This window comes from Mya arenaria, chromosome 13 (genome assembly GCF_026914265.1).
Source record: "Mya arenaria isolate MELC-2E11 chromosome 13, ASM2691426v1".
Taxonomy (NCBI): domain Eukaryota; kingdom Metazoa; phylum Mollusca; class Bivalvia; order Myida; family Myidae; genus Mya; species Mya arenaria.
In genome coordinates, this window is record NC_069134.1 from 53,330,955 (window position 1) to 53,354,146 (window position 23,192).

At 35.5% G+C, this 23,192-nt stretch overlaps 1 protein-coding gene across 1 annotated transcript; it reads left to right on the top strand.

Moving 5' to 3' along the window:
* The first annotated feature begins 1,794 nt into the window (after positions 1–1,794).
* On the top strand, positions 1,795–18,225 carry LOC128212877 (intraflagellar transport protein 52 homolog). Its single transcript, XM_052918263.1, has 13 exons — positions 1,795–1,850; positions 2,089–2,213; positions 3,774–3,861; positions 5,090–5,219; positions 5,541–5,679; positions 7,796–7,922; positions 8,394–8,477; positions 9,371–9,439; positions 11,208–11,362; positions 12,892–12,979; positions 14,409–14,517; positions 15,238–15,383; positions 16,263–18,225. Exons 1-13 carry the CDS (start codon positions 1,833–1,835, stop codon positions 16,320–16,322), a joined length of 1,338 nt encoding a protein of 445 aa, XP_052774223.1. The 5' UTR covers positions 1,795–1,832; the 3' UTR covers positions 16,323–18,225.
* The last annotated feature ends 4,967 nt before the right edge of the window (positions 18,226–23,192 follow it).

Consider the following 23,192-nt stretch of genomic DNA (forward strand, 5'->3'; position numbering starts at 1 on the left):
ATGTTATGGGTGAGGTCTTATGCAAAGCAGTGAACAATGTTATGGGTGAGGTCTTATGCAAAGCAGTGGACAATGTTATGCGTTAGGTCTTATGCAAAGCAGTGGACAATTTTATGCGTTAGGTCTTATGCAAAGCAGTGGACAATGTTATGGGTAAGGTCTTATGCAAAGCAGTGGACAATGTTATGGGTTAGGTCTTATGCGAAGCAGTGGACAATGTTATGGGTGAGGTCTTATGCGAAGCAGTGGACAATGTTATGGGTGAGGTCTTATGCAAAGCAGTGAACAATGTTATGGGTGAGGTCTTATGCAAAGCAGTGGACAATGTTATGCGTTAGGTCTTATGCGAAGCAGTGGACAATGTTATGGGTGAGGTCTTATGCAAAGCAGTGGACAATGTTATGGGTGAGGTCTTATGCAAAGCAGTGGACAATGTTATGGGTGAGGTCTTATGCGAAGCAGTGAACAATGTTATGGGTAAGGTCTTATGCAAAGCAGTGAACGTCTGTTCGTTCATTCATTTAGACATTTATTATTATTATTATTATTATTATTATTATTATTATTATTATTATTATTATTATTATTATTACTTTTACTACAGACATTTATCATTATTATTATTATTATTTTTATTATTATTATTATTATTATTATTATTATTATTATTATTATTATTATTATTATTATTACTTTTACTACAACTATTATTATTACGGTATTGTTATTATTATTTTTATTATTATTATTTCTTTTATTTTTTTTCTTTAATAATAGTATTAGAAGTAGCAGAAGCAGTAGTAGCATTAGCAGTAGCAGTATGAATATGATTTTTTTATTGGTACTAGTAGTAGTAATATTAGTTTTTGTAATTTTATTATTAATAAATTTATTCATTCATTTACATATCACATTACTGTCAAATTGGTTCCATGCATCATTCATCCATTTTGGACAACTCGCGTTTATTTTCGGTCTATTTGATTTTTTCATCAACCGGGTCGGATTAAACTGTGATAGGGGTGATGGTGCTGGCACAAGAGGCCGGGCGTTGGTTCTAGACCATTCAGGTAAACATTATCCACATTTCAAAGAAGTGATACATAATAATTACAACTTCCTTGACTCAACAAACGGAATTGAAACATTTTTTATATAAATTAGATTATGTACATTTTGGTTTGTTTCCTTGGCTATTGTCTTTCTCCAGGTAAAAAGGTCCTGCAAACAGTTCGTTCTTATTGATATCATGAGAGAGAGAGAGAGAGAGAGAGAGAGAGGGAGGGAGGGAGGGAGGGAGGGAGGGAGCTATGCGCAGGCAGTATATGAAATATCATCTGGTACGAATAAGGCATGTTCAATTTAGCCCAGTTATTACAAAAAGGACTATAATTATAATCAAATTCGAAATACACCAAGTTCCACAACCACAACAAATTAAAAAAAAAACGGGGGGATCAAAGGTTGACTAAGATGGAAATGAAATGTTTTTAGATGATTTTGCATACTAAACCAACAAATACGCGTGCATTGAGTATTGTGTTAAACTTTTCAAAATGTGTTTCATTAAAAACTTGTCACTTAATTTATGCGGCAGTTTTCTTCAACTATACTGAACATTATGCTTTTAAATGCAGGGAATAAAATGTAAATAATTATTTTTATTTTTAAATTTAGTTCTGGAAGGTAAGCCTTTCAGTTAACATGCAATGATTAAATATACCATGCAAGTTCACTTCTTACTAATACGATTCCTTTTTAGTGTAAAATAGCCTTAAATCTTAGTGCGGTGCTGGTTTTTGATTACCCACAATTCATCTGCATATTTTGACATGGCGCCGACAGCTGAGGTTTGTTCGGCATATTTGTGCTATTTATGGTTCAATATTGTATCCGCTTCACTTTTGGTCGTAGTAACAGAGGCATTTTACGTAATCACTTCATGTTTATATTGAATTTGACTTTTACTTCAAGAGAATTCGAGTGAACACGCCCGTAGTCAAGCACGCTTTATTCAATTATTAATATTATCAAATACTGTACTCGTACATTTTTATGTCATTCATTTCTTGTTATTATTTTGTTCAGGGCATGGAGGAAAAAACGCAAAGAAACATCATACTGTTCAATGCTTCTAAGAGAGAACTTTTCACACCAAGCAGTGGATACAAAACACTTAACCGAAAACTTCGATCAACATGGAAAATAAATACGTAGGTTCTAGATGACAGTCAAAATAGAACAACCACCGACTGACCCGGGGATTTTTTTTAAAAAGATAATAGATCGTTACATTTCAGTCAAGATTGTCTGAGTCAACCTCATACAATTCAACTTATTGACAGAGTATTGTGTGTGTGTGTGGGGGGGGGGGGTAAAAACCATTGGCCTGCTAAGCTACAGTACACTCAACGAGTAAGACCCACTTTCCGTTTTCCTCCGCGGATTTTCGCTGTCGCGGCCAACACAATGAATTTATCAACTGTCCGCGTTCCTCAGAGTGTGAATTTAAGGCCCTCGGAGGGTGATCAGTTGACCGAAGAATTACAAACGCGGCGTTCCTCGGAGGGGTAAACTCCCCGAAACTCTGCGGACACTTAATAAGAATCTTTGCTCAAGTTATTTTATTTTATTAAAAATTTCAACCAATTATGACGGCTCCAGTAAATTGCTATTATTCTTTTTCCTCTGCCCGTTTTGCATGAAGTCTAACTTGCCACAAGAATGCAGTCGTATTTCACTGCGCATGCATCTTATAAACATGTTATTTACTTCTAACTGAATACATTGATAAACACATTTCACCCGAAAAAGGCTAGGTTACTTATTACACATTTTCGGAAAATCAGGAGGTCAAGCACGCGTTCAAAGTTCAGAGCGCATGGTTGAATGCCTTTTTGCCTCGTTTTCTGTGGAAAATTCCCTAAAATGTCATAGCTATTTTTAAGCACCAATAATAAATAGTATATTCGATATTGTATTGATCATGCGCGTGACGTCGGAGGTCATGTTTCAGACTCATGTAAAATGTCAGCTGTTTTTTATGATGCAGTACAATTAGTGGCAGTACATAAATGATTCAATGTTTACTATTACAAGTCGAGACAATATTCAATTGACGTTTACGGACACAAATATACAGATAAAAGGCTGGTAAGAATGTTGTACGATTAACAATGTACATTAGCATCAAAACAAATAACTTCTGAACAAGGATGATTTCTTGGGACGATTTTCAACGCTATCGTTCATATTAAACTGGGCGGTAAATCAGCCACTAGGAGGAACTCGGTGGGATTTTAGCGAGGGCAACAGTTTAACCCTCGGAGGAAGTCCGCGATCATCGACTTTATCCCTTGGAGAGAGCGAGGAAAGTGGGTCTAACTCGTTGAGTGTACTGTAGTGTTCCATCCGTCTTATGGATTTGAGCCCAACAAAGGGGGCTCTTTTCCTCCCAGGTTTACTTAAATGGTGGCAGTCATATATGGCGGAGTGCCTCCATTGGCCTAAAATGAAGGTAGGAGTATAGAGTGTGTAGGTGAGAATCAGCTGCCTGGTAAGCTCAGTTAGTTAGAGTTTCATGCAAGTGTTCTGGCAGTCTTGAGTTCGAGCCCCACACTGGGCACACTTTTCCTCCCTGGTTTACTTAAACATTTAGCTTGACAGTCACTTGTTATGAACTTATAAACCACAACTTAATTTCATATTAATCGATGTCATGATTTAACTGTTTTTTCGTCATTGTGTAAACAATATTATATTATTTATTCCAGAAACAAAGAGGAAGTCACGGACGAGAGATTAGCTGGGTCAAGAATATTTGTAGTGGCTGGAAGCAGGGACAAATTTTCAGCAGCAGAGGTAAACTTAAGAGTATTTGATCAAACTTTTAAAAGAAAGCTACCATAGGAACTCAGAGTACAGTTTTCTCTGTATGGATGTTTATTTAATAATGTGTCTGTGCCTCACCAAAGAGGCCTTAGTCCAAATCATTGTTTTGTTTCTGTTACCTGCCGACAAAGACCAGGCTTGTTAGGTTGGGAGAATATATTTTTGGAAAATTATAGTAAATTGTGTACAAAGTATAATGTTGGAAAATTATAGTAAATTGTGTACAAAGTATAATGTATGTCATTGTATAAGACTAAGTTTGTTTGCACGCATACTCATTTTGCCAGCAATCTTGTCAAGAAAGTAACACATTTACAAGTTATCTGTATCACTATACAAAAACATGTGTTAAAAAGTTCAGGACTAACAATGTTATTTATGTATTACACTTCAGACTATTTTACACTGATAAACTAAAGATGTTGTTTTTCTGCTAAAATTAACACTAAAAACAGTACTTAAGAATTTCTTCAAAATTAATTTAAATGACGCGTAAACAATTTTTAAATTGTTCTCAGCCTCTATAGCCTACTCTGGGCATTAATAGTACATACTCAGACACCTGACTTTTTGTAGGATTAACAGTTATCAGCTGTAAGAAACAAAAGTGCCATAATTTATTATGGTTAGTGTCTTGACTAAATAATATGTTTGTTCAGGTATCTGGAACCACAGCTTTAATTACATAATTCCTAACTCAGTGTACAGGTTTCTTCATTTGTTTATCAAATTGTGTGTGTGCATCTCACCAAAGAGGTTCAATCTTCAATAGTTTCTCATCTTACATTTTATAACTCTCCCCAACATGCATGATAAGCATACATTTGTTTTACTGCCAATCACACAGTTGTCTTGTTAAAGTAAACTATACCTCACTAAAAAAGATCGTTCAGGGCTTTCAAAATGACCCGGTAGCCGGTTAGAAAAACTGGCAATTAGTATCTGCCAACCCAACTTCTTTTTTGCTCCCCTTTTGAAACCAGACGTGGGAAGTCCCCCAAATCCCCACATACTTTCAGCAATTATTTAGCATCTTTCAAACCAAATGGAATCCATACTTATTTAATTCACACTCAATGACTGCTAATTGGTGTAGTTTTTGTTATGAAGGGAGAAATCAGTCAACCCTTGAATGAAATAATTTCATACCAACCTTCATTTTCTTTTTCATTATCATTACAAAAAAAACCTGTTGCAGTTTGATTCTATGAAGCGTTACCTGGACACTGGTGGAAGTATCCTCATGTTAGCTGGTGAGGGTGGAGAATCAAGGTTCGACACAAACATCAACTTCTTTCTCGAGGAGTTTGGCATCAATGTCAATGCAGGTAGGTTTAGAGTAGAAATAAGGTTTAATTCTCGTTTTCTTTAGCTAATTGCAGTGTGTGTTGTTGTTTTTTTCAATTAAAATGCAGCTGAAATAATACACAATCACAAAATGTATCTCTTTTCACAACTTTATGTTGAATTCAAAATTATCCTATGTGAAATAAAAAAAAAACTTATCCCCAAACTATATAAATCCTTGGGCGTTTGTAATTTTCCACTAGCCTGAATATTTATAACTAGGATTTTTACCAATGGGAATTTCTACCATTGATTTATACATATGTATAACACGTGTTTATTTACATTCATTTTGTTTACAGATGCCGTTGTAAGAACATCTTACTACAAATACTTCCATCCAAAGGAGTGTTTAATCTCTAATGGCGTTCTGAACAGAGCAATAAGCCAGGCAGCCGGGAAATCTGTCGGATATGGAAATGAGGATGAAAATAATGCACAGTATGTGTCCAACTATTTAATTTCAATGAAGGGTCAGGACCTTTCTGATTGGGAAAATATGTTGCTTTGAATTAAATTTGGGAATTCCCATTTTCCTTGAAATTTACAATAATGTCACAGAAAGAAAACATCGATACTTTGTCACAAAAATGTCAAATTTCTTGGCCAAATCTTCAACCTCAAAAAAAGAATAACACTGCCTCCGATTTATATCAACTTACACTTGTCTTTACACAGGGTTCCCACGCTACTGGGTAAACGGGAATTAGTCGGGAAATCGAAAAGTCTGTTCCCGGTCGTGAAAATGCCTTGAATTTTGCGATTATAGGTTAAAATCGGGAAAAAGCCAGGAAAAGTAATATTTAAAGTTCAAACTGTTTTGGGTACGAAACTAGTAAAAGTAAGTACTCTCGATCATCTAGACGCTTGCATCTGACACTGTTCTGTTGAATTGACTCTGATCAGAGCGGCTGAATGATCGTGACTAAGAAGGTTTCCGTTACCACATGCAAGCGTTTATTTGTCACTGCCGTCTGCATTTAAAAGTTATTTTAAACAAGAAATTGGTCGCAGTTTGTCGGGATTCGCTTTATATACGCTGTCAGTAAGAATGGTGGGTGCTATATACAACGATATTTTTAATCTACAGTATGCTAATTAATGATCATGGATAATTAGCGATCCATGCATTCATCGAAATATATTTTAATACGTGAAATTGGCCCTAGTTCATTAAAATAAACTTGAGATACGCTGTCAATAACATACATGAATGTTAATTGCAATGATCTTACTAGTCTGCGAAGTGCTACACAGCCTGGCAAATATTTGCTATTCATGTGTGAATCTATGAATGATCATGCCTTTAGACTGACCTTGCTCGTATTTATAGACATTGAGAAGACCACAGTTCTTTGGCCAGTAGACATCATAATAGTTTTAAACTTGTGCAAAAAAGTCACTTATTTTGCATTTTCACCCATGGATTGATGAAGATTGATGGACAGATATAGCTGAATTGCATGCTCATTGATGCAAGTAGATTTTTTTTAAAGAGAGTTCAACTCTTTTAAAATGACACTGGATGTTATGAGTTCAAGTTGTTCAATATTTGTTTAAAGCTTCCCTCTTACTGTTTGAACAATTTGACAACTTTCTTACTTTTGTCTTGGAACGAGCCAATTTTGGCAAAAATCCATGAAAACCAATTATTTAAGACTGCTGGCAAAAAGATAGATCACAGATATTTATATTTAAGATCAAAAATTGGTGTTTTATGCATATTTATTTAACCGTTAATAAACCATAAAACATAAATTTTCGAATATAAATATGAAAATTAGCGATCTGATCTTTTGTTGGCAATCTTTTATCGTTGGTTTGCAAATATTTATGTCAAAAATTAATCTATCTCAGACAAAAAATGAAATAAGTTGTTAAAAAAGTATCTATGAGAGTGCAGCTTTAAAAAATGTTCAGAAAGTAAGTTTTTGTTCAGAGAGTAAAACTTTTTTTAATGTGATATTTGATTATATTTACCTTAAGCATGCATTTATCCACCAATTACGAAAATTAGTATTGTTAGGAGATCAACCGGCACCAAACCATGCTGGCTGATCAGGGTCCACACTGTTCTATGCACTATAATAGGTAAGCCTTTAAGTTTCCAAGTAGCAAATACAAATAGCCTAAACCCTGATCATGCCAGCTGATCCGTGTCTACACTATTCACAGAGGCCAACAGTATTCAGCATGCTAAAGGTTAATCATGTTGTTCAATAAATGTCTAAGAAGTTCAGAAAGTGAAAGGTTTTGTTTTTGAGAATAAAACCCTTTGAAAATGACATTTGATGTTATTTAACAAGTTGTTTAATAAATGTCAAAAATGGCAAAAAAGTTATTTCACTGAAATGTTTCGTTGTAATAACTGTGAAAAAGGTTGAGAGAAAGTCTGAAATTTGCAAAAAAAACACCTTGAAAAAGTATGGAAAAAGTCTGGAATTTTACTTAAAGAAAAATGTGGGAACCCTGTTTACAGTCTTCTTAAATTGAAAATTTAAATTGCATTCATTAATGTTATAATATTAAACTGACCTTTGATAAACACATTTTCCAGGGCTCTACAGTTTTTATATCCATATGGAGCGACAATTTCCGCCATGAAGCCAGCAGTAGCTGTCCTGTCAACTGGCAGTGTATCGTTTCCCTTGAACAGGCCAGTGTGCGCCCTCTACAGCCATAAGGTAATATACTGTGGCGCTCTCATGGTCGGCAGCCTCTAGTATGTTGTCCAATCAATAACATTAAAAGCATTTTTCCAATCATCACCAAATTTGGTTTTAATGTTTATGGGCAAAATAATGTCTTGGACAAATTCAATAAACAGTGATATCTCTTGAGTCATTTAGAGAAATCACTCTTCAATTATAATTACCTAGAATCAGTCTTGTCGGATTAATAACTTTAGAAGCTTTTGTCCAATCATCACCAAATTTTGTCTGAATGTGTATTGGATCAATATCTTGGATAAATTGGATATCCAGCAACATTGCTTGAGGTTATTCCAGTAAAATTTTAAAATGCCTTCCCCACGGGGATTAAAAGTTTAAATGGAATAGACCTGAATCGATGGAGCATTTTTGACCATTAATTATAGAAATAATTTCTTACACTAGTGCTTGGCATCCAAAATATATCTTAATAATACTTTTCAGAGCTCGGGCAAGCTGGCGGTGCTGGGATCAGCTCACATGTTCCATGATCAGTACATTGACAAGGAAGAAAACAGCAAAATCTTGGTAAGGCAAAGACATTTTCCATGTATATATGTATATACCACATTTTCAGGGGTAAAATTTGTCAGATTCTAAGTGACATTATATAAAAAGTCTTATCACCCCACCCCTCTTATTGCCATGTTTTGTTCTTTTCAAAAATCTGTTTTTTTAGGTAGACCAACAAATTAAAGGCAAGCAAAAAATGTCTAATGGTAAAACAAAAATCAGGGTTTTATGGACAATATATGGGTAGGTTGGGAAATCAGGAAAAAAAATTGTTATGCCTTAGTGGTGTCAAGATTTCAAGTAAAATCTCTAGAGATGTTGAATGTCTGGGTCGGTATTCATAAAATATCTTAAATAATTTTCTAACTGAAGTTCCTAACTTAAATCATTTTCATAAAATTTAAGTATCCTTCTTAATATCATATATAGTAACTGAAATACTTCATTTTCATTGATTTTATTGAAAAATATCATATATAGTAACTGAAATACTTCATTTTCATTGATTTTATTGAAAAAACATAGTTTTAAGTTTAAAACACTTTCACTTTTCTTTAAATTTGATTGAGAAATTTTACTCTAAGTTATGGAATGACTTAAGTTGTTAAAAATTTGCTCTATGAATACCACCCCAGAAGTACATGATGTTTTTTATATCAGGCAGTAAATTATAACAGTGTATCAGGCAGTGAAAAATTAAAGCATTTCATATTGTTATAAAAATGGGGTTATTTGAAGAACTATTAGGTTTCATCTTCATAGAAAAAAACAATTGGCCTGTTTGGAGGCCTAAAGTGCTCCACAAATTGTTTTAGCCCTTTAGCTGCCAGGTCTATCATATCCCTGCAGATCTATTAGTCTTACTTACTCTTACTCAACTCAACTCAACTCAAACATTTCCATTTCAGGATGTTTTGATCCGGTTCTTGACCACAGATGAAATCAAGCTGAATGTTATAGATGCTGATGATCCTGAGGTATTGATTTGACATGATAAATTTGATAGTCATCAGGGAAAACTTATAGATCTTTGAAATTCATGCTAATAAATACTAAGCTGAATATTTTCAGGGATAAGTTTTCAGTATTGATCTTCACTTATTTTAGACTGCAGCAGCTGTCTGTTTCTATATGGTTATCGCATTTTATTATAGATATTAGCTAGATATATTTAGGAAAGGAAATAGTCAAGGGAAAAATAGTGAGAAAAATTGGGCAACAACTTAATAGTATGTTTTGTACACAGGGGAAAAACAATACGGAAACAAATTGTACCAAGTCCTTTAAAGGGACTTGTTCAAGTGTTTGGACCTGAAATTGCATCTAAAAACAATTTTTTATCACTATTTTGCTCTATGATAGCAGAGAAAAATACACTTAAAGTACTAAAAATATTTGTTTTTTTATTGGAGTGCTAACCCACACCGGTAAAGTCAAGAAAAAATTAGAAAATCTATGCCTTATCCATTCAACCATAAGTACTAATGGATATTTTGACCATGTAAGAATACATTGATAATATCACATGATAATGTAAATGAACCAATCAAGCAACAGTGAAAACGCTCGACAATGCCATTAATAATGCAATTGAAAATTGTGGTCTTTAAAGATGATATTTGAACAAATATCAACATTTGCTACCAAAAAATAAAACAAGATTTTTATTTTTTATTTTATTTCTTTTTCCTACAAACATATTCAATCATGGCGGTTCGTTAAGCAAACAATAAAAAATAATAGGCCTAAAGGGTTTCAGCTGTCAGTATCTTAAATTTAACACTCGAAATGATTTGCCATACTTTATTTCGTTATTAAAAAGTACATTTTACAAACAATGAGTGAGTACTTTTAATATAATCTATAGAATGCAATTTAAATCATTCACAGTATCCCATCTAATGTAATATTCGGTAATATGACAAGCAGATAAAATATTACTCATTTGTATTGATTTTGTTCATGAACACATGCTACCATTTTCAATGATTGTATTCAGATTATTATGTAAGATAACATGATGTCTACTTTACATGAGAACATATCACAGAGCTGTATCTACTTAAGTGAAAATTGATCACAAAGTTGTACCATCGGTAATAAAGGAAATGTACGCCTTACCGGTATCTGTTTTATCATGTCCTTTCGTGATTTTTTTTCTGCAAAATTTTGATTTTTACATTCCTTGACAGTTGAACATTTGTCCGTCTCTTGATTGTAATGCATGATTGAAAACAGGTATGCATGCACATGGTGTAACCAAAGACGAAGAAAATAAAGCTGTTGGCACTGAATTCTGTCTGAAAAATAAATGTTCTTACCCATCATTTAAACAAAAAATGATTGCAGTGCTGTTTTGCACTAAAGAGATGGTCAGCTTGACTTGTCATGGCGTTCAAGATGGTCACTATAAATATACTATTGAGTATTTTTTAGTATCTTTAAATGCGTATATGTATAAAGCGGTGGTCAATTTGAATCGCCCCAACAGTGGCTTTGAAGAGTCAGATTCAACACTTAAAGAGTTTTGTTTGTCACTGTCATTCTTGCAACCCTTAAAAAGCTATGATCTAATTTGTTTATTTAGAAGTGAAGACTGACATTTATATTGATGCTTTGCAGTGGTACAAGCTTTTATTTTTTCAAAGCCATTTTCCTGTGATTTGCTGATTGGTCAGAAAAAAAACGTAAATAATTTTTTTATAAATTCCCAGTATTTCAAAGAATATCAAAATTGTATTTCAGATCTCGGACTACAACATGTTGCCAGACGTAGCAAAGATCTCAGACAACTTGAAAACTTGTCTCCAAGAGAGCGATGATATCCCGAGAGACATCACGACCCTCTTCGACAACTCCCTGTTCAAACTTGACACCAGTCTTGTACCAAAGGCCATCAAGTATGAGATAAAATAATTATTTGGATAGTTATCAATGTTCAATGCATTGTGTCTAATTTTATGCCCTCACTGACAGGGGGTAGGGGGCCATACAGATTTTCCATTGTTTGTCTGTCAGACCATCCAAATCTTGTGTCGGGCATTTCTCCAAAATAAAATTAGCCAAATTGGTAATACTTTATGGGAATGTTTAGTGCCATGTGAGGTTGTACAAATGGGCTGTGTGTGTAGCTGCACCCACTAAGTGAAAAGACATGTCCCTTGACTTTGATAAAAAAAACTTTTTAGAGTTACAAAACTGTACAAGAATGTTAACCGGCATGTGTTGATGTGCACAAGGGATTTGTGTGTTGCTTTGCCCAATAAGTACAGAGCTATGATTCTTGACTCTGAAAATATGGCGTGAAGAGCATGCAATCTTGTAGTGCATATCTCGCAAAGCATGAGCGCCAGAGTCATGAAACTTTACAAGAATGTTAACCTGCTTGTAAGGTCGAACACCTGGGGTATAGCTTGTGGCCATTTCCAGAAAGAGTAGAGATATGGCCCTTGACTTAGTTAAAGCTTGCATTTAAAGCATGGTGTCTTGAATCACCCTTATCTTAATGAATATGAGAGCTTGAGTCATAAAACTTTGTGGCTGTACCAAGTAGAGTTATGGCCCTTGATATAATTGAAATTAGGCACAGAGAGTATGAAATTTTGTGTTACGCTCACCAATATCTAACAAATGTCTGAGTGCAGATAATCATAACAAGTGAATCTGTATAATTATGAAAGACATGCTTGCAGAGCATGTTAGGGGAACATTTGTAATGGTCTTGCTGTCTTTCAAGTGATTTTTGGCCTAAATTCAGACCCATTCTCCACATTTTTTGGAATGTATATATTTTCCCCTTTTTGTGAAACTCCCCCCTTAAGGCTGTTCTTTACTCAAAGAGACTCCCCCCTTAAGGCTGTTCTTTACTCAAAGAGAAAAGCTGACCAAAATTGGACAAATAATAATCAAGATCATGATATTTTCACTCATGCAATAATGCTGGCACTCGATAGAATCCATTAATGTGAATGTGTTTTTGTAGTATCTATTTTATATGAAACAACAATACATTGATAAGTGATATTATATTAAAGTAAGAAAATCATTTTTATTCAAAATTTGATTTTACTGATGAAAATTCCCCTTTTAAAGTGCCATGATACCCCATGCCCATTTGACACATAAACAACCCTGGATTAACAACTTTAGTTTTAAATCTGTAAACAAGATTGAGATCTTTCAATTTCTGATTTCTTTAAATTTATAAACTTTGTCTGACATTTGCATAAAAAGAGTGTTAAATGCATTGAAAAGGATTAAAAGGGCTTTTAAAAATTTTTGAACAGGGTTCTAAGGGCTTGTTTTATTAGATGCCCTGTTTTTGGTATCTCTGATTTCATCATACTGAAAACCAATTTTCCAGATTGGCATAGTCAGTTTGTTATATTCCTTGGCTGGTGACATGTATTCCAATATTTGTCTTTTTCAGAGCCTTTGAACAGCTTAATACCAAACATGAGCATTTGACTTTGATCACACCACAGTTCGAGACACCTCTGCCACCTCTCAACCCAGCGGTAAGTTTTTATTTCTTATTCCCCCAAATGCAGGCATATAGATGCACTGTTCATCTGTCTTTCAAACTGAACATAAATTAACGGCAGCATCTAAAGATGTGTTGCACATACGCATTTATACTCTCGAGTCCAAGGATCAAAGTCACATTTAGATGTCAATTTGCTATCGCTCCGTCATTTCTCACTTTCATCTGATCAAAAAGATCCGGGGTCATACCGGTATTCATTCAAGCATCTAAGTGACAAGATTCAACAAAAAATTGCCTTTTTTCTCTAAGTGGTCTTTTAAGGAAACTTACCATGGGGGTACCCCAAAAATATGAAAATAAGCAAGAAAATGGTCTTAACATTATAAGCATATGAATGAATTGGATAAAATAAGAAGGTATTTAAAATAATCATTGTCACAAATAATGAAAGTTGAAAATATTCACTAAGATGCTTTATGAATACAGCCCCATGTTAATGGTTTCTCATTGACCTTTGTTTATTTTAATCATAGCTCAAAGATTTATTATTCATGAACAGAAAATGAGTGATTTTAGGTGGGTGTCTGTGTGCCTTCAGCAATGTAAGGTTGTTTGTTTAGACCATTTTTAGACCAAATTCTACAGCTACTAGTACTTATACCGCCTTATTAAAGACTGTGTGACACAACATTGTTCAATCGAGGAAATAGTTGAATACTTAGGGAGTCTTACTCAGAAATTTCTTTTAGATATTTGACTCAGACTCTGAGGGTGCTCTGAAAATTGCTGATTCTGGCATCAGTGTTTTCAAATCAGTCATACTAGGATAATCCACAATAAAATAAATTTCAATTGTTTGTTACAACTGTGAGCTGACCTTTAATAAGCAGTCTTATATCACCGGTTTTCAGACTTAAACGCAAGATTTTGCTCATTCCAAGACAAAGGTCGTCAAAACGATCTGTGAGAGTGCAGCTTTAAGATGTTTTTTTTTTTTGAAAATTTAGTTCAATATTATAAAGACAAAACAAATATAAAGATCACCCATCATGATAAAGTGACACCATTGCCATTCAACTAGCAACAGTCACAGCATAAAGGTTACACACTACTGATTAATTTCACTATACATTCAATGTAAACAGACGACACTTTAGATTGGAAGAATGCCATTTTTAGCCTTTCATGTATATGACAACCATGCATTTCCTTAAAATTAAGTTCAAACCAAATCAATTTTATCAACAATAAAGATTTTGCACGGTTTATATTTCAAAGAATCCATATCTTAAATATTGAGAGGCCATCATGGACCAAATCCAATTTTATTTTAGTTATAACGTACCATAAACCTTCAAAGAACAAGTTTTTAACAAGACATTTTTGCAATGGCAAATATATAAGTGTGTTCATCACAATTCATCACAATTCCATACAACATCTACACATTCTTATTTCAGGTATTCCCGCCTCAGTTCCGAGAGTTGCCCGCCCCTTGTCTTGACCTCTTTGACCTTGATGAGCAGTTCTCCTCGGAGAAGGTCCGCCTAGCCCAACAGACCAACAAATGTAAGTGGTTTCATTTCTTTATTTTTCTTTCTTCATTTGTGAAATGGATGATAGATAGTCCATCATTTTAACGTACTGGTACATATCGAGGGGTGAAAGCGAAAAGGTTCTATCTTCTTCTTTATTTAATGTCACTTAGAACCTTTTCACATTTACCCCTCAATATGCAAATGTAAATTAAAATTCTTCCACGGTAACAAGTTGGCAGAAGTTCACCATTAATTAACTAACAGACAGATTAATTACAATGCTTCTCACTTATACTGCATGCCTGTTATTGAATGTTGTCATTGGCAACACAAAATGCTCATGTATATATTTCAATAACACAGGTTGTGGGTGGAGAAGTAACTTTATTTCTCATTATGCTTTCTGACATAATTCCCTTCACATCTCGATGGACACCATCACTGGGTTCTACTCAGGAAATGAAATACTGCATTTTGTGCACCTTTCTTTCAAAATAAACTCGGTATCCTTTACAAGAACGATTGTTTTCAACATTTATTCATCCTTTTTGGTATATTAAAACAATTGTATTTATGGTGATAAATATAATTGGGAGTAAGAGTGCATCTATAAGAAAAGGACTTAAGTAAGATATTTTATGAAAACAGACTGAATGAGGATTCATATGTGATTTAGCTAATAGCTGTGTATTGAGAGCTATTATAAGTTGTATATCTTATTAAAAATAGCATTCTTGTGTGCGTCTTTTAGGTATGGATGATGACCTGGAATACTATGTTCGTGAATGTGGGGATATTCTTGGCGTGACCACACATCTGGCACAGGATAATAGGGACGCCAAACACATCCTAGAGTACATCTTTTCTCAAGTTGTAGAGTTCAAGAAATTAAACCAGGTTTGTACGGACCTTGATAATATTTTTGAATATTTTGTACACAACAGGTTAAATTTTTTGTAATATTTCTTATTCTCATTTGTTACTTAGAAAATATAGTTGAACCCCGTTGGCTTGAAGTCATTTGGGGCGATATCCTCATTGGCTTGAATTGGATATCAAGAATTGCTATCTTTCTACTGAATAGGAGCATTGCTGCTGGGCATGAATTTCCCAAGGCTTACAGTATTTTTGCGGGTCCCTCTGTGTTTTAGTCAACCGGGCTTGACTGTAATATGAAATGCAACTAGCATAGACTGGTATCATTGTATGTTTTTCAAATGTTACGGAAGGGTGCTGCACCCTGTCATTTTTTCATTAACAACCTTCTGCCCTCATGGGGACAAGCATGGGCACCCTTCCGCCTTTCTAGACCAGTCTGACTTAAATGCTGAAGAGTTGTTTTGTTTTTATGAAAACTTATGACATCATTATGATTATATGTACATACAAACTGAACATATTTGGCAGTTGAAATCTTCAGTTAAACAAAATCGCTCACATTTTCTGTCTTATTCATAATCAATAAGTTCTTCACAGATCTAAGCACCCTGTCCCTCTTCAGCAGCACTATGTCCTTTTTAAAACCATACTTATTCTTATAGATAGTATAAATTATGTAAGTTATACAGTACTGTGAAGACCAAACTTGACAGTTTGTGCACCTTTAGTGCACTTCTTGTTCACTAGATGTGCACTACATAGTGCACTTGGATAACTGTAGCTTCCAATGGCTGACAATAGATGTAAAGGCGCTGCTCATGGTGCGGCAAAAATGTTCTACAAAGGTTATGGAAGCATTCAAGGATTTTTTTAACAAATGTTTGTGTCTATTTGCAGGAGCGTGATTATGACACAGTCCAGTATGGGGGAGGTAGCGGGGCAGAGGCCATGTACTAACGCTACAATGATGTATACCTGTTTTTCAATAACTTACAAGCACACTTGTGATACATTCCATTGGACTTTTATCATGTTTCTCTGTATAAGACATGCATTATTAAATGCCCTACGGAGCATAGAAAACAACTTGAATCTAATAAAGTATCGAACTGTTCATAGCTAGAAACATCAGTTATGTTTTAAGGGAACACGTCCACTCCATTACTTCAGTGCTATTTGATACCTACTGGGCCATATGACAGAGCATCTTACTGTAAGTTAAGCTTGTACCTTTTCCTTAAATTCCACTGATTCCTAAACTGATTTATTTCTCCTGTAGAAAGTGTTATGCTTAGTGTATATTTTGCTTTTAAATTATGGAAACAAAATTTAAAAAATGAAAACACCATTTTAAAGAATCAGTTTTTTCAAGAATTAAATTTTTTCCAAATTCGACACTTAAGTTAAAATAATTATGTTGTTGTTTTTTAAGATGCTTCTGTAATACAGTCTAGTACTGTAATTATAGGCCTGTTATGGAAATTGAAGTATTTTTTTTACATATATGTACATATAATATGCTATCAGGTGATATTAAAGATGAATTGTTTGTTGTAAGAACAAATGTTCTTTCACAGTTCTTTTATGGTCACACAGTTTTGTATTCAAGCTGTATTGTTTCATAAGCTAGTCTTTTTCAAAGAATATACTTATTTGAATTGTCATGGCCATTGAGTGAGTGTCATCTTTGACATGTAACACGATGACTTGACAATTACTTAAAAACTTAAGGTATTCCAATGATACTTGTAAACATTTTAACAATTTTCACAATAGTCAATATGTATAAGTGAAGAAAGGCCTTTAATCATTGCTAATAGCCTTTATATTTACAGCTTTTACTTCACCTTAGACCTTTTGTATAAAACATGAAATTCATGTTGTAAAATAAGCAAGGGTGAGTGACACCTTTTTTATTTCAATATTGCGCTCTGATTGGATAAGCCGCGATGTGATATACCTAAAGTATACAATTTTACAGTTATTGGCTGGTAGTTTATGCAAACATATGCTGTCGGGCTGTAGTGTTTGGTCAACTAAAAATGTGTAAATGTGTTGGCATTAATTTAAGTTATTAAGGCTGGTTAATTGTTCTACCTGTAACTGAACAGTCAAGTACACTTGGTGTAGAAAAAAAGTTAAAAGCCTTTGCGCTTCCAATGTATACCAACTGAAACTTGTTTTATTCAGTTTGAACTTGTATCTTGTTCTCAGCCTGATCCACAATGGGATGATCGTTCAGTACTTTGTTAAAATTAACAACGTTGTTAGCGAAATCGTTGATACCTTTTTATGGTTAACTGTTTCATGATGTGCTTATATATGGCAATAAAAATAAGTACAGCTGAAACAGTTGTCTCTAAAATCTTGTAAGGAATACTGCAGATTATAAAAATATCCTTTAAACTTCCAGAGCTATTCAGATTTGACAGTTAACAATCATGACGTTAACAACCATGACGTTACCAACGTTGTTAACTCAAAGTTCTGAACAATTGGCCGATTGTTTTGATTCATTTCATACAATAGTTAGATCTGATGGTTTTGCGTTGTACATAACTGTTTATTTATTATATTTGACTTACCCTTAATGCATTTTTTTGACATCATACATTGACTTATAATTAATATCTTCTCATTATTTGTTCTTCCTAAACCTGTCCTCAAATTACTGATTAAGGAATGCTTTAATTAATCTTATGGAAACTATGCTGCGTTTAAGCTTTATATATTGATCTTTGGGCTGTTCTTCAAATTATTTATTTATAAGGAAAAATATGAAGAAATGTTTTGTGTATTATAAATGTCTTATTATTATATTTGTAATACAATGTTAGTGAAATAAAATGAGTCAAATATTGTTTGTTAATCAAAATGATAGAGGAAGCAGTTGGAATTTGAACAACTTTAATCCTCAGGGCGATGGCGACCGCAGAAATAAGTTCATTTATACGTGTACCATTGTCACACTGTGTACCACTCTCACACTGTCGTGTCACTTCTCGGAAATACGATCAGAAATGATCGTAGATAGTTATAAGTGTTGTAAGCAAATTTTGGTCCAAACGTTTGTATATTGTTTCGAGGACATTTCTGAGATGTTTTGGTGCCTCATCAAAACTTTCACGAATTTCTTCGACATATATGTACGATACTGATTCGAGAGTTCTTCGACACTACTACGAAAACACGCAAAAATAAGAAGGTTTTGCACTGATAAGCCATTCTGTATGGTTCGAGGTACTACTGGAATGAAAGCGTTAAGATATTGGTACGAGCTCGTAAGACGGTACAATCAGTACCAGGTGAGTACCTAAATCGGAACACCTTTGGCACTATTTTTGAAATATTGTTAGTTAGACTTGCACCACAACTACACAATTTTCCATCAGCATACTATAATTCAAGACCAAATGGTTGATATAAATGATATTTTTGAAGATACTACCAATCTGCATGAAAAGTACTTTATTAACCGCACAGTCAAGGACTGCCATTTTCGTTCTCGGAGTACCTAAATATTGAACAGTTTTAATTTATTTATTTATATGTATTCTTTTAAAATTATTGCTCCATATTTTTTTTAAGTATATAACGAAATTACAACTAAAACACATTTTTGTCAACGGCTTTTATCTGTAATAGTCGTGACTAAGACTAAAATTATGTTTGCTAAATATATTACTATTAAGTTTTTCCTTTTAGATATTAACAGTACCAGTATATGATATTTCTTGACCAATTAAAATGAATTAATGAAAATGAAAAACATGTTATTGTTCTCAATGATTAAGTTATTCTTAGTGATTAAATTCAAACATACATTTTTTTTTTTCATTTAAACTTAATTTATTATATCACTTATTTAATTCATAGTTAACCCAAGTTTTATATGTCTGCAAAAACAACGTTAAAAAACCTCAAGTGATGTCATTAATGACGTCATCCAAAATATTGTTCTGTGAGTTACATCCCCTCTTAATGGTTTATCTATAGATACGATTTTGTCAGTGTAAAAACCATTTTTGGATTATTTTATTTCACACATTTTTGGTTGAGGAATTCGTAGCCACGTAGCCACGTTGCTTGTAATTGAAATAAAAATATATGTAAAGGCTAATTAAACTTCTTTTTTTATAATCATACGCTTTCTTTTGTTTTGATTATAACTTACCGTCAAATGAGATAAGCATAAAAATGCATTGAAATAAATACGAAATGTTTTCCGACTTTTATGCAAAGTTATTACCGACACCGGAACGTCCTCTCGGCTGCCCGCTCGGTTTCCAACAATCTTATAACCCATTCGGAACTCCTCGGCGATTTTTATTGTTCTCGATAAAAATGGCCGAGGGGTTCCGAGTGTCTTATAACCCGTAAACTTATTGATTAAACAAAAGTGTTAAAAAGAAAATGACTAGAAAATATTTAAACAACAATCCATACAACATTTAAACGTATTTTCAACTGATAAATCAAACAATATCAATGTTTAATGTATTTGATGTTAAGTCGAATTTAATACATAGATTTTAAATAGCACCACACTACTCACAGTCTGTTTTATACACACTAGTATTTACATAGCTGGTATGAGTTTTGAATTTGGGAACAGTGAATAAATGTCGAATTGGGGATTTTCGAATTGGGGATTGCATTTTTTTTATATAACGCATAATTGACCTCGTTCTAGCCATAAGCGGTGTCTAAAATATATTAATGCTAATTTCTAAGTTTAAAGGTCACCTTTTCAACTAAATGTCTACATTGTTGTCTGTTTTATATAAAAAAAAAATTAAACACGCCTCAATTTGCGAATCGATGGCTCTGTTAAAAACACGTAATCTGCTGCCCGGAACAAAAATGACAAATTGAGCCTCGGCACAGCGTATCTGGGGCGCAATTCAGTATTCGGGGTTTCATATGTGCGTAAAATGCTCAGGGTATTGTCCGCATCGCTTTAGATTGCCACTCTGCTTGTATTAGCACTTTAATACGGAAAAAAAAATCGTGGTCAGGTGGCCATGGGCACAGCGTATCAGGGGTGTAATCCAGTTTTCGGTGCTCAAGATGTGCGTAAATGGTTCAGGGTACTGTCTGCATCGCTTTAGATTGCCGCTCTGCTTGTATGAGCACTGTAATACGGAGAACAAAAATGGTGGTCGGGTGACCCTGGGCACAGCGTTTCAGGGGTGTAATCCAGTATTCGGGGTTCAAGATGTGTGTAAAAGGTTCAGGGTACTGCCCGCATCGCTTTAGATTGCCACTCTGCTTGTATTAGCACTGTAATACGGAGAACAAAAAATGGTGGTCGGGTGACCCTGGGCACAGCGAATCAGGGGCGCAATCCAGTATTCGGGGTTCAAGATGTGCGTAAAAGGGTCAGGGTACTGTCCGCATCGCTTTAGATTGCCACTCTGCTTGTATTAGCACTGTACTACGCAGAAAAAAATTCGTTGTCGGGTGACCCGTGGCACAGCGTATCAGGGGTGTAATCCAATATTCGGGGTTCAAGATGTGCGTAAAAGGTTCAGGGTACTGTCCCTATCGCTTTAGATTGCCACTCTGCTGGTATTAGCACTGTAATACGGAGAAAAAAAATCGTTGTCGGGTGACCCAGAGCACAGCGTATTAGGGGTGTAATCCAGTATTCGGGGTTCAAGATGAGCGAAAAAGGTTCAGGGTACTGTCCGCATCGCTTTAGATTGCCACTCTGCTTGTATTAGCACTGTAATACGGAGTTAAAATTTCGTAGTCGGGTGACCCTGGGCACAGCGTATGAGGGTTGAAATCCAGTATTCGGGGTTCAAGATGTGCGTAAAAGGTTCAGGGTACTGTCCGCATCGCTTTAGATTGCCACTCTGCTTGTATTAGCACTGTAATACGGAGAAAAAAATTCGTGGTCGGGTGACCCTGGGCACAGCGTATCAGGGGTGTAATTCAGTATTCGGGGTTCAAGATGTGCGTAAAAGGTTCAGGGTATTGTCCGCATCGCTTTAGATTGCCACTCTGCTTGTATTAGCACTGTAATATGGAGAAAAAGAATTGGTGGTTTGGTGACCCTGGGCACAGCGTATCTGGGGCGCAATTCAGTATTCGGGGTTCAATATGTGCGTAAAAGGTTCAGGGTACTGTCCGCATCGCTTTAGATTGCCACTCTGCTTGTATTAGCACTGTAATACGGAGAAAAAAATTCGTGGTCGGGTGACCATGGGCACAGCGTATCAGGGGTGTAATACAGTATTCGGGGTTCAATATGTGCGTGAAAGGTTCAGGGTACTGTCCGCATCGCTTTAGATTGCCGCTCTGCTTGTATTAGCACTTTAATACGGAGCAATGTTTTTTGGTCGGGTGACTTTGGGTAAAGCGTAACATGGGTGTAATTCAGAATTCGGGGTTCTAGATGTGCGTAAAAGGTTCAGGGTACAGTCCGCATCGCTTTAGATTGCCACTCTGCTTGTATTAGCACTGTAATATGGAGAAAAAGAATTGGTGGTTGGGTGACCATGGGCACAGCGTATCAAGGGTGTAATCCAGTATTCGGGGTTCAAGATGTGCGTAAAATGCTCAGGGTATTGTCCGCATCGCTTTAGATTGCCACTCTGCTTGTATTAGCACTTTAATACGGAAAAAAAAATCGTGGTCAGGTGGCCATGGGCACAGCGTATCAGGGGTGTAATCCAGTTTTCGGTGCTCAAGATGTGCGTAAATGGTTCAGGGTACTGTCTGCATCGCTTTAGATTGCCGCTCTGCTTGTATGAGCACTGTAATACGGAGAACAAAAATGGTGGTCGGGTGACCCTGGGCACAGCGTTTCAGGGGTGTAATCCAGTATTCGGGGTTCAAGATGTGTGTAAAAGGTTCAGGGTACTGCCCGCATCGCTTTAGATTGCCACTCTGCTTGTATTAGCACTGTAATACGGAGAACAAAAAATGGTGGTCGGGTGACCCTGGGCACAGCGAATCAGGGGCGCAATCCAGTATTCGGGGTTCAAGATGTGCGTAAAAGGGTCAGGGTACTGTCCGCATCGCTTTAGATTGCCACTCTGCTTGTATTAGCACTGTACTACGCAGAAAAAAATTCGTTGTCGGGTGACCCGTGGCACAGCGTATCAGGGGTGTAATCCAATATTCGGGGTTCAAGATGTGCGTAAAAGGTTCAGGGTACTGTCCGCATCGCTTTAGATTGCCACTCTACATGTATTAGCACTGTAATACGGAGGAAAAAATTCGTGGTCGGGTGACCCAGAGCACAGCGTATCTGGGGCGCAATTCAGTATTCGGGGTTCAATATGTGCGTAAAAGGTTCAGGGTACTGTCCGCATCGCTTTAGATTGCCACTCTGCTTGTATTAGCACTGTAATACGGAGAAAAAATTTCGTAGTCGGGTGACCCTGGGCACAGCGTATCAGGGGTGTAATTCAGTATTCGGGATTCAAGATGTGCGTTAAAGGTTCAGGGTACTGTCCGCATCGCTTTAGATTGCCACTCTACTTGTATTAGCACTGTAATACGGAGAAAAAAATTCGTGGTCGGGTGACCCTGGGCACAGCGTATCAGGGGTGTAATTCAGTATTCGGGGTTCAAGATGTGCGTAAAAGGTTCAGGGTACTGTCCGCATCGCTTTAGATTGCCACTCTGCTGGTATAAGAAATGTAATACGGAGAAAAAAAATCGTTGTCGGGTGACCCTGGGCACAGCGTATCAGGGGTGTAATCCAGTATTCTGGGTTCAAGATGTGCGTAAAAGGTTCAGGGTACTGTCCGCATCGCTTTAGATTGCCACTCTACTTGTATTAGCACTGTAATACGGAGAAAAAAATCGTGG